Source organism: Alligator sinensis, unplaced genomic scaffold (genome assembly GCF_000455745.1).
Source record: "Alligator sinensis unplaced genomic scaffold, ASM45574v1 scaffold428_1, whole genome shotgun sequence".
In the NCBI taxonomy this organism is placed as follows: domain Eukaryota; kingdom Metazoa; phylum Chordata; order Crocodylia; family Alligatoridae; genus Alligator; species Alligator sinensis.
Genome location: NW_005841919.1, coordinates 257,107 through 269,351, shown reverse-complemented (window position 1 = coordinate 269,351; position 12,245 = coordinate 257,107). Strand labels below are relative to the sequence as shown.

Below are 12,245 nucleotides of genomic sequence, written 5' to 3'. Positions count from 1 at the left end.
AAGAGCGCCCCCCGCCGAGTCCCGGCTCCGCAGAGCGGTCCCAGCTGGCCCGCACTCCGCCGCCCCCTGCCGCCTCCGCCGTCCAGACAACCAGCCCCACCATTCAGCGAACAAGATACCCTCCAGGTAAGAGCCCTCGCCCGGCGCTGCTCCTCTAGCAGGACTTAATCCGAAGTAAGCGAGGCCGCCCCGGCCCGGCGGCGGGTCCGGCTTCGCTCCGCGGGCGCCCTGGCCGCAGGCATGACCGGGGCCGAGGGGGTATCGCCAGCCCCGATCCAAAAATACGCAAAGATTTGGGTTTTTTGTTTTTGTTTTTTTTTTTTGAGGGATGCAGCTGTGGTTCCCACGACGTGACTTGCTCCTCGGCGCGTTACGCGGCGCCTTTCCCGCTTCAGGCGGGTCCGGGGCTCCCCGCGAAAATGGGAAAGGTTTGGGAAGGCGCCTTCTCTGCGCCTGAAACGCTCGGTGTGGAGAGGGAAGGAAAACAGCGGAGTATTTACTTTTGAGGGAAAGTGATGCCGGCGCTTAAAGTGGAAAGGAAAAGCCGGGGCTAGAAGCGGAGCGTAGATAACCCTGGGAAAAGAGAAAGTAGGAGGAGTTCTGCTGATCCCAGCAGAGCCTTGGCAGTTCAACTCTTTCCTCCTTATCTGCTCTTCAAATAGAGTTCAGTTTAGACGTGTCGGCTCGGACGCCTGCGTGGCATCCTTGTTTCTTAAGCAGGATGAACACTTTTTTTGCCGAGAAAAAGGCACGGCAGAACAGTGCCCGTGAGCTCCTGCTCCTTTCCAGCACGAGCAGAAAATCCGGCTTCCCCCCCACCCCCGGTCACTGTCCGCATGTCAACTTTGGCCATTATTTATCAGTTCCTTAAACTGCATTACTAAATGCAGTTCCATTGGTGGTGCATGGCAGGAGTTTCTTTTCCACTTGCTTTGCCACTCTCAACATTTTAATAGTGACTAGGAGAAGCAGTCCTTTAACGTTCCCCCCCCCCCACCCCACAACTGTTTGACCTCACACATTGACAGGGAGCCAGTTATCTTTATTAATTTGTGTTAATTTAATTGTGCACGTTCTGCTGGAGACGGACAGGCTAATATACAGAACAGCTAGATAAAAAGCTGAAGATGAAGTCTGTAAAGACGTTGTTCTCCTGCCTTCTTCCTTTCTCTGGTTCTTTCTTTTCATACTTGGAGATACAACTTTTTAAAAGGCGGTAATTTTAAGAAGCATGAGCAATGATTTTCTCTCACCTTTTTCCATTTTCCTGTGAAAAAGAAAGAGCGGAGTGTCCTCTTAACATGGAAATACAGTAATGAAAAGCTGTTTACTTAGCTCCAATGTGTTCCTGCACAGAACAAACAATGAGGAGGAATTTAAAAACGGGGCTTATTTAACTGAAATTAATGTAATGATTACGCAATAGTTTCAAATGAGCATTTTAAGAAACCAAAGCAAAACAAATTATTCTTAAAGGTGAACAGCTATCTTTTAACCTAGAAATTTTTATATGAATTATTTACCAAGTGCCTCTGAAATATAAATCATACTAGTTTTAAATAAATTAAGTAGTCCTAACTCTGAAATACATTTTCCCCATGGGCAATAATGCTTTTTTATTGTCTTAATTTTTTTTTCTGTGCGAGAGTTTCCACTAACTGATAAAGGGATTATTTTTATTTCCTCAATGTTTGTCAAAGTGAAACTCAGCAAGGGCATTTGATTTTGATTGCAAATACTGGCCTCGAATCCTGCAGTGCTTATGCAGACAAACCTCACATTGATTGCAGAACTGGGTACATTATTTCTTATGTGGAAGAACAGAAATAGTGGAGCAGTAGAAGATTTAAAAAGAAATAAACTATACACAGTCAGCCTTTATGCTACTAGACTCATCACTTTAACTATCAGTGGACTGGATTGTTCTTTATAACTAACAGGTCAAAAGGAATATTGTGAGCCTCTGCCTTGATCTCCCATAAAAGTAGGGTTGGAAATATTAGGTACTTTTTGCAGATTTATATGTATATAGGGCTATCAGCTTTTAAGTAAAATTCACTACATTAAGGGGTTCTTAACAATAGCAGCAAGATAGCACCCTTGTATATTATCTGATTAAAAATGTATTTTGAAGGCCTTAAATTAAAAAGATGAATTTATCTTCACAGCTACCCTGTAGCGGCTACAGTGATTTTAGTTTTTCTTAGACATATGCTGGACGCAGTGCACCTTTTAAAAAGATATATTTCTATGTATATAAAGCATGTGTATGCGTATGTGTGCATGTACGTACGCATACACACACAGACACATAAAAGGTATGTCTGATAGCCTGATTTTCCTCCTCATGAAATTTTTATGGTATAGGGCTATATACCATTCCCATGCTGCTTGTTTAGTACTCATGGACATCTATGTATGTTAAGCACCAGATCCAGGGCAGTTTGTGCTAGGTTCTATTCACTTTCACCTGTTTAAATCTGGAGTAACTCTAGTGACCTCAGTCAGGTTAACTGAGAGCAGGATGTGGCCCCAATGGTGTCTAATATATGCTTCTTATTAAAGTTCAAATACTTGAAGGTAATTTATAATTCCCATATTCTGGGAGGAGGGGGTGGGAAGTATCTAATTTAGCTCCATGAAATGCAGGAAATTGCCATAAAAAGGATAAGGAAGAAGGTAGTAGCTACCCCAAACTGCAGCCTCAGCATGCCTCTTGCCTGTTGTTAATAGCCCCTTTTGCCCTTGCAGATATGCCCTGTGTGCAAGCGCAGTATAGCCCTTCACCACCTGGTTCGAATTATGCAGCTCAGACCTATGCTTATGGCACGGAGTACAGCTCAGAGATCATGAACCCGGACTATACCAAACTCACCATGGACTTGAGCAGCACTGAGATCACTGCTGCTGCTGCCACCACCTCCCTGCCCAGCTTCAGCACCTTCATAGAAGGATACTCTGGCAACTATGAGCTCAAGCCCTCCTGCTTGTACCAAATGCAATCTGCCGCCTCCTCCTCCAGCCAGAGGCCCCTCATAAAAATGGAAGACAACCGGCTGCCTAGCTATCACTCCTCACTGCCACCCTCCACAGATGAAGGGATGCCCAGTACCTCCATGTACTTCAAGCAGTCTCCCCCCTCCACACCCACCACGCCAGGATTCCCCTCGCATCAAACTTTGTGGGATGAACCACCACACTCGCTGCAGCCTGCACAGACCTGCATGGCCCCCAGTCACCTGATGGACACTGCTCCTATGAAGACTGTGCCCACACGTTTCCCCCTCTTCCACTTCAAGCACTCACCACCTCACACGCCAGCATCTGGAAGCCACATGTGCTATGACCCTGCCTCCCTGAGCCTTCCCCTTGGACCCGACAGACCCACTGCCAGCCAGGCCACTATGGAGAGCCACCCTTATGGTCTCCCCCTCACCAAGAGATCAGCCGCCTTAGCCTTCTCATCACTGGGCCTCAATACAGCCACTTCCAGTTTGATGGGTGAGAGCAGCAGTAGCAGCAGTGGCCTCCCATCCCCACCTAGCAGGAGCTCCTCATCTGGAGAGGGCACTTGCGCTGTGTGTGGGGACAATGCTGCCTGCCAACACTATGGAGTACGGACGTGCGAAGGCTGCAAAGGCTTCTTCAAGGTGAGGACTAGACACACACACTCCAGCCCCACACCCAAAACATGTCCATCCAGTTTAGCTGTTGTCTGTCTCTGTGACCCAGGAGAATTAAAATGGTTCCTGGAGCAGCAAGTGGAGAATTCAAACCCATCATGCATTGCAGTGGGGTATACACCAGGTGGCTGTTCATAAGTGGCCAAATCATGCCTGCCATAGAAGTTAATGAATTAGATCAACCACTGCACAACTGAGGTAAATCAGTGGAGGTAGGCTAATTGATGCCAGCCCAAGATCTTGTCCATAGTGTCTTCTGAAGTGTTCAGGTCACTTGTTTCAGGGACTGCCTTTTTCAGAATAAATCTGCCTCAACATATTGGATTGACTTAGTCCCTCATCCTAATTAAATATTTCTAAAATGAGACAGAAATCTGGACAGTCACTCTGTAATTTAGCAGGTGGTGATAGTAAAACCCTTGCATTCCAGTAATCTAAACAAATGTAGCTGTGAAGACATACCAAGGAGGTGATTGGATCAGTGTATGTTATAAAACAGAACATTTGTAATTCTATGAAGTTGCTGCCTCATTACAACTACCTAGTTTAGGAACAGAATGAATTCTCATCAGTTTAAGGTATCAAATAGAGCAGTGACTAAGCATTGCTCAGTGCCTCCATATTAGCTCTGTTACTTACTGAGAAGGTTGTGGGGCTGGAGAATGGCACTTATAATTTACACACGAAGTTCTCTGCAAGAAAACTTTTCTGTTGATACTTTCAGATTCTGTGCATTTGCTTCTTTTAAAGTTAGGTTTAGGCTTGAGTATGAAATAGTTTTTATTTTTCAACAGATTGTAATTTTAGGTCTCAGTTTACTCTGTACAAATTGCACACTTTAGTTTAGAGTGTGAAATACATCTTAGAGTTTTATTTATTAGCATTGAGTTTGAAGCTGTGATTTGCAGCTGTGATTTGCAGCTCCCTACAGTTGCTTTTTGTAGGGAGTTCCTCTTCTTCCCATCAGAGTTAATGGATATGCTCCCACTAGCTTTGAGGAAGCAGGAACAGGCCCTGAAAGTTTACAACATTTTTTTTTATTGTACTGAGTGCTGTCAGTAATAATACATTTACACTACATTGCTCTCACTACATTACTCTCACAATTTATTAGTTATTTAGGAACAGTTGGATTATATAACAAAAGTTGTCCTGGAGTAGGTGATATTAAGGGCCCGATCCTGCTTTGAAGACATTTAAGAGTAAAGTACATTTAAACTGGGAGCAGGATGCAGTCCTGAATCTGCTAAGTATTTTTTTTTCAAGTATAACACATAACTTGCAGTTTAAGGTATAGCAAATGTTGTTTTATATTCCTTATTTTTATTATTTTTGATGTTGCCTTTTATTTCTCCAGGAACACCAATTGTGACCGAATTAACATTTTTCTATGAATGTAGTATCACTGAAAAATTCAATTTAAAATGTTGCGCTCATTGATTTGTTGGTGTTTTTAGGCCTTTGCTATTAATTGCTTGTTTGTGCTGAAATCAAATTATTTATTGACATATTCTTGATTTAAAATATATAAACACATTGCACTGCTTACAGCAATCTCTAGTTCCAGTCTTAATGTTTTTTTGTAAAATCTATAGTTACTTTACAGGTTTTAAAAACACCGTTTATAAAATAATGCAGATTTAAAAAATATTGCCAACCCTTCCACCAACCACCAAACATTCATTCTAGAGATAAGCATATATAACTAGAATATAGCTCCATTCATTTTCCCTAGAGTAAATTATCTTTCCATAGACTTGACTAAGTAAGTATTGTTGAGGTGACTTTTGTATTTTTGCTTTCATCTCTATCAATGCTAATGACTAGCAAAACGAGGTATTATGATATTTGACTAACAATAGTGATAGCAAGAGAAGTACATCTCAGATCATTTTTATTTTATTTTAATAAGGTCAGCAATAATCAGGGGAATGAACCAAGTAGAAACTTGTTCCCACAGGGATATTAAAAGCAGAGATAATCTAATCCCCAAAGGTAGATACGATGACCTGGTAATTTCAGATATGATTTTATCATTCAAAGTTGGCTGTCTCCAGAGACTTGCTTCAGAACAATCCTAGATGATTTTCATTGTCAGCAGCTAACACTAATAAAATTGTTTTTCCTGCAGGCTAGCATGTTAGGAAATTAATTTTATCTAATTATATGAATTGCACTGTCGCTTTTCACATTGTAATTAAAATACATCCTGTCAGGTCCCAGCTTGTTCAAAAACCTATCAGTTGACTACTCCTGTGTTGCATTTTCTCAGAGAACAGTTCAGAAAAATGCAAAATATGTTTGTCTGGCAAATAAAAACTGTCCAGTGGACAAGAGACGTCGTAACAGATGCCAGTACTGCCGATTTCAGAAGTGTCTCAGTGTTGGCATGGTTAAAGAAGGTAAGGAGCATTGCTATTGCTAGCACAGATATCTAAATATGACATTTGAATCTGTCTGTCTGTCTATGCATTCTATGATGAATTTTAAAAGGGTGAGCTCCCTAACTTATTTTTTCTGTAAGTGCATAAGTGAGGATGGGTGGGGTATGTGTGTGATATGTATTTTTTTTCTTCCAGGCAGTTGTCTTACAATATTTGAACGTTCTAGAAACACAGGTTCAAGAACAGCAAGGTCATAAAAGGATGGTTTCTTTCCCAAATACCCTGTGAATTTCTCCTTTCAACTCTTTCACAATATTACATTGTATTTAACTGCTACCCTCTCCTTGACAAGGGCTGCACCTCATTTTATACTACATATCATAACATCAGGCCCTATCCTGTCCCCAGTGGGGGTGAGGGCAGAGTGGTTTAAGGTGTCTTGCTTTACCTCCCCTCATGTGAGTTTGAGCCCTGCTCCAGATTCATACTAAATAATAGTTTGTGCAGAAAATACCTGATCTAAGCTGAGGAATCAAAGGAGGCTGGATGGGATGCTAACCACATCACTCCCTTGTGTGCCACTGGTTACAGAAATTGGGATGCCTTGACTATGTTCCACTAGGCTCAGGAGGACATACTTCCATGTAGCTAAATAAGTTTTATCATTAATTTTAATAGATGCAAGATTTTACCCCTAGGCTCCAGTTCTGTGAGTGCTTAAGTGAGTAACATGAATGTGTTTGTAGTCCCATTCAGCATTGTTCACATGAATAATCTAACATTATTTAAGCGGGCATATTGTTTGTGATGTGCTTTAAGAAAGCCAAGAATCTTTTCAGTTAAGTATTCTTCAAAAGGGATCTAAACATGTTAGCAGTATTAAAAATTGTGTTTCAAATTCAAGTTTTCTTTCAATAATAGAATCTGTGTGTTTATGCATGTGCATATATGTGTAAAACAGTGATTGTCAACTAGTGTACTGCAACACCCTCAGGTGCCATGAGATACTTTTAAGGATGCTAGGCAATATTAGCACTATTATTAGGTATGCAGATACCTATACATGCTTCACAAGATAAACCCAGAAATTTCAAATTGGAAATCCATTATGTCAAAACCATTCTGACCTGTTGTGGTCGTTCTGAGTTCTTTGCAGTGAGAGAATTGCTCTTTTGCTTTTCTGTAGTCAAAAAATGAATGCAAGCTATGAGCTGGCATTTTCTGAGGGAAGACTTGAGTCTAAGACTTTTACATCGGTGGGTGAGAACCACCGATGTAAAACTTACACATATAGTAACACAAGTAGATTCTACATAAGAAGGTTGTCACTTAGATGGTATGTTAATGACTATGAAAATGAGTTTAATACCATTTGTATAATATTATTTATATTTATGCACAATTAAAGATGGCAGTGACTGATATATATTTAACTTGAAGCAATGGCTGGTTTCGCTGAATTAGTCAACATTAAAAACTAACATGGTGTTCATTTGACTTGTATCTATTTGCTGCAGTCATTGCAGACTGATTTTCTTTTCTTCTTTTTTAACCAGTTGTCCGCACTGATAGTTTGAAAGGGAGAAGAGGCCGGCTGCCTTCCAAACCAAAGAGCCCCTTACAGCAGGAACCTTCTCAGCCATCCCCACCTTCTCCTCCAGTCAGTATGATAAATGCCCTCGTACGAGCTTTAACTGACTCCACACCCAGAGAGCTTGATTACTCCAGAGTATGTTTTTCTTTTTTCTTTTTGCATACATTTTGTTTTTATTTAACAATGAGTATGACTGAGTATAAACTGTATCAGTTAGATAAAGTAGTAACTGAAAAAGTCAGCCCCATTAATCACTGCTGTGAAGGCAGTAACTTAAATGGTGTTACGCTGGAAATTAATTTTAGCCTGTCTGTGGTGATAGCGTCTTTAACTTGAGATTATCTACGGTACTCCTCACAAGTGTACTAGAGCAAGGCCATGTGGATAAATTGTTCAGAGATCCTGCATCTAGGTATGCTCAAAGCATCACAGATTTACAGGGAGTTCTGTGCAGAGTTGGAGGTGCACCCCAGTGTTTACAGTTGCAGGGTTACAACCTTAGTTTCCAGTTTGGAAAACCTAACTCATATTTGTCAAATTCAGATATATGGGTTAGCACTGTCTAAATATAGCTATACTCAGATATATGTATCATGTGAATCTATATCTAGTTGTGGAAACAAATCAGAAATTTAGGTCCTGATTTTGCTTCTGTTGAAGTCAATGTGAGTTTTGCCATCATTTAAAAAATGGGGATGGTTTTTGAACTTTGCATAATATAGTATGCATTTTCTTCAGAAGTAATTCAAGCCTGTGGAACAATTATTCAAATTAAGCAAAAATACTAAATCAGGAAAGCATGTTCATATAATATAGATGTTTGTAAGATTTTTAAAACTTGATTGTTATATACATATTTTTGGAGCATTCTTCAGTCTTTTGTAGATAACAGACTGCATGCTATGCCTGTAATTATTAAAATGTATTGCTGTAATTTCAAAACAAGAAAAAATACAGCTCAGGAAAAACATGAAGAATTTCCTTCTTACTTGTTACTAAGTATGAGACTGGAAAGAAGGCAATTGTATCAACGTGTCACTTATGATACCAATTTATCACTTGTTATTAAGTAGTACTTAACAGAGAAAAATATATTCTATCCTATTTTATACAGACTTTTTATTTATTTTTAATTGGAAAGATAGGATAGTAATTACAGGCATTTTATAGATTCTTTTCTGCAAGCTAAACTGATTATAAAAGCATTTATATGTTTTATTCTTATTAAGAACCCAGTTTTTTATGATAATTTTTAAGGGGAGAATTAAGTAGGTATATACTCATATAATCAAACTTACCCAGAATAAATTGTGGTTTGATCCTGCAAACACTTTTGAATGTAGGTAGACTCACAGACATAGACCTACTGAACTCAGTGAAATTACCCAAGTCAGCACAGTTATGCAAATGTGTCAGTGCAGGGTTCAACCCTAAATATTTATTAATATAACTTTTTTTAACAATTACAGCACTGAATGAAAATTGTGTTTTCATGTGATTTTTTTCAACTGACTGTGAATACTTAAATTCTTCAGGAAATACATCTAAATGGTTGATGTTTTTATGATTACAGAGACTCTTAAAGGGAATCTATGGTGGCACTAAGTTAGTTTAGGCTTGGTATCTAAAAATTGTGTTTGATTGCCTGTTGGTGGGATTTGATAACCTAATTTTGCTTTTAAATAAAACAATAGTTTATACTGCTTGGTAGTGAAAATGTTTTAATTAACCTAACATACATGAATTAATAGTTATATTTTTTAAATTTTCTGCATGCTTTAACAAATTAGACCAATACAAATAGAAATAAGCTGTGTACTTTCAAAATCACTTTTTAGAATTCTGGACAAGTGCTGATTAAATGCAGGTATGTTTAGTTAAGTCTTGACCCTGCAGTGCAGTGTATATGGGTAGCCTTGTAGGCATGCTTAGGGGGTCAACCACAAAAAAATACATGCCAGGATCAGGGCCTTAATTATTAGAATGTCCAGCAAAGTAGAGTTTTGTTCACTATAAGAAAATGCTATAAGATTCTCAGTACAGAATGTGTATTTCCCCCCCCCCCCCAATATATTGCACAAAGAAAACTCCTTATGATATAAAATAATATAATCGAGGGATGTCAAAACAAATCTTACTGGAATTTGTTCAGAACATTTCTACTCTTAATTTCAGGGTTAATTTTACTTTACCAGGATACGGTAATGGTATATTTAGATACTTGATTTCGAAAAGCAGTTACTAGGAAGAGAATTTATTTTATGAACTCTTTAAAGGCCAAGAGCCATATTCAGGTCTCACACCTGTTTCACTGGGATAATTCCATGAAGTTCAGACTTACTCGGTATATACAAGATAAGATTCAAGCAACATATCTTAAAGCCCTTATTCAGTCCTATTTACTTTGTACCACAATTGTGTGAAATGGGGCAATAATCTGCTCCCACTATGTATATACAGAGGTCAGAAATTTAGCAAGTCTCAGGGCTACTAATGCAGAAATGGAGATGCCCTGATATCATGGCTCCTCCTCTTGAAATCCAAGGAGGCCATCTCCATGTTTTGGCAGCTATAGGAATTCAGGGAGGTATGACATGAGCAGGAGAGCATAGAACTAGTGCAGGATCTCTCTCTATAGCCTCAGAGTTTCAGATCCTACACAAATTTTCTACATAAAATAAAGCCTCTCCTCTCGCAACTCCCTCTTTAGGGAAACTTGGCAGCAACCACAGGCAGAGTTCCTGTGATGTCTGAGTGCTCTAGCCAGGGAGGTGAGGGAGGGCTTCCTCTTCTGATTTTGTCTTAAAGGCCACCAGTTTATGCTGGCACCTCAAGCAATACAGAATGGTCCCCCTGTTCTGTACTGGCTGCCTCACTAAGGCCATGCTTACTAGTTATTTTGTTGTGGGAGTGAGGTCACATACCAATTCCTTTCAATGGGACAATCATTCAAAAACTGCATATGTTTTCCCAGGGTTCAGAACGTTTTGTACATAAGTCAGAACTATAGAATTTGGCTCTGATTGGTTGCCTCAGCTATTTTTTGGCAACATGTCATTGTAGCAAAGAATGATATATTCTGTCAGTTCAAATGTTGGAAATATAATTTACATATTTTCTCTCCTTGAAAATGCTCTCGTGGGGTAGATTAAGTTATTGACATTTTTTAAATGAATCTAAGAAAAGCCTACAATTATTAAAAGTGCATTCAATATAATTAATAACCCTGCTACAATATGGTACTGTAGAGTGTAATGTAACGTTCACATTATCTAGTGTAGCATTTGAATCATAGAATTTTCACTTCCTATATTCCAGTTAGGTAAATTTCTTAACCTTAAGGGATACTTAAAAAATATAGAGCCAGATTTATCCTCTGTGTAATTCTATTGACTGCAGACAAGTTACAGCCACAACGAATTTAGAACCTTTCCTTTCCTTTCCTTCCTTCTTTTTTTTCTCTCTGTTCTCTGGTCTTTCTGGTTGAGAGCATGCCCTCTCACCGAGATACCAGAAGGAGCAAAAGGAATTGCTCACAGATCATTCAGTGGGCCCTCCATGGACTCTCCCACGTAGGGTGCACCCTTTCCCTGCTTCACATGCATCCCCTTACTCTATGTGGATATTGGTAGTACCACAGAAGTGACCATTCTCCAGCAGTCCTGTTTGGTATTGGCAGACCCACACAGAAAAAGTCCCTTCTGTGCACAGCTTTTGGAGGCAAGATCTGGCCCTGTGGGAGGAGGAATATTATTTTTGTTCCTAGTAATCATTTCAGAGAACCTGCAGGAATACACGCTGTGTCTTGGAGGGCTTGACTGACAACATACTTGAGTGCGGATTTCCCATAGAAATAAGGGCCTATGACAAAAGTCTAGACATTGTGCATTAGATTTAAATTTGGGTGTGAAAACAAGGAATTAGGAGGTATTAGGGAGAAGGAGGAATGGGGAGTTCTGGAATAAGGTGGGGCTATTGGATAGTTGTCTACTGGAATGAGGGTCATATCAACATGATGATAGGTTCTTCATCTGAACCTAGAAGGGGTTCTCTTTGGAAGATGAGATTTTTATAAGGGTTGATTTTGTCCAATTGTTTTAGTTTGTACCAAACTTTTAATTTTTTTATTCAAGTTCATTGATGCTGTCTATGTCAGATAAAAAAAATATCCTATGTGCTCCTGTCACAGTCAGATAAAAATGGAGAACTAGAGGAAATCTGTATTCACAATATACAGAGCTAAAATTAATCACTGGGGAATTATTTCTCATTTTAAAAATTGTAATAAGTTAAATCAAATTCCTGTTCCCTTCCACTTTTAAAAGTTATCCAAACAACTAGATTTTGTTTTTTTATTATTTATTAATAATATATAGATATTCTCAAATGTTATTATTTGAATTGATTCTGATGTTTATAAATATATACATATTAAAATTCTAGAGCTACATGTTTTAAAAGGAAAATGCTTACAGATATAGAGAAATAGATGGGTATATATCTATATTGCTATAAACACAATTTATAATTTCTTTGATAAAATATCCTCCTGTTTTTGCCTTTGAGGGGCTCACAGAAAACATT

General features: G+C 39.1%; 1 protein-coding gene across 1 annotated transcript in view; it reads left to right on the top strand.

Annotated features, from left to right (window-relative positions):
- The first annotated feature begins 6 nt into the window (after window positions 1–6).
- NR4A3 (nuclear receptor subfamily 4 group A member 3) overlaps window positions 7–12,245 on the top strand; it is a 31,541-nt gene continuing 19,302 nt past the window's right edge. The window contains exons 1-4 of the mRNA XM_006018960.3: window positions 7–126; window positions 2,752–3,650; window positions 5,956–6,085; window positions 7,624–7,796. Coding sequence (XP_006019022.1) covers window positions 2,754–3,650; window positions 5,956–6,085; window positions 7,624–7,796 — 1,200 coding nt within the window. The 5' untranslated portion in view covers window positions 7–126; window positions 2,752–2,753. The remainder of the gene's footprint in view (window positions 127–2,751; window positions 3,651–5,955; window positions 6,086–7,623; window positions 7,797–12,245) is intronic.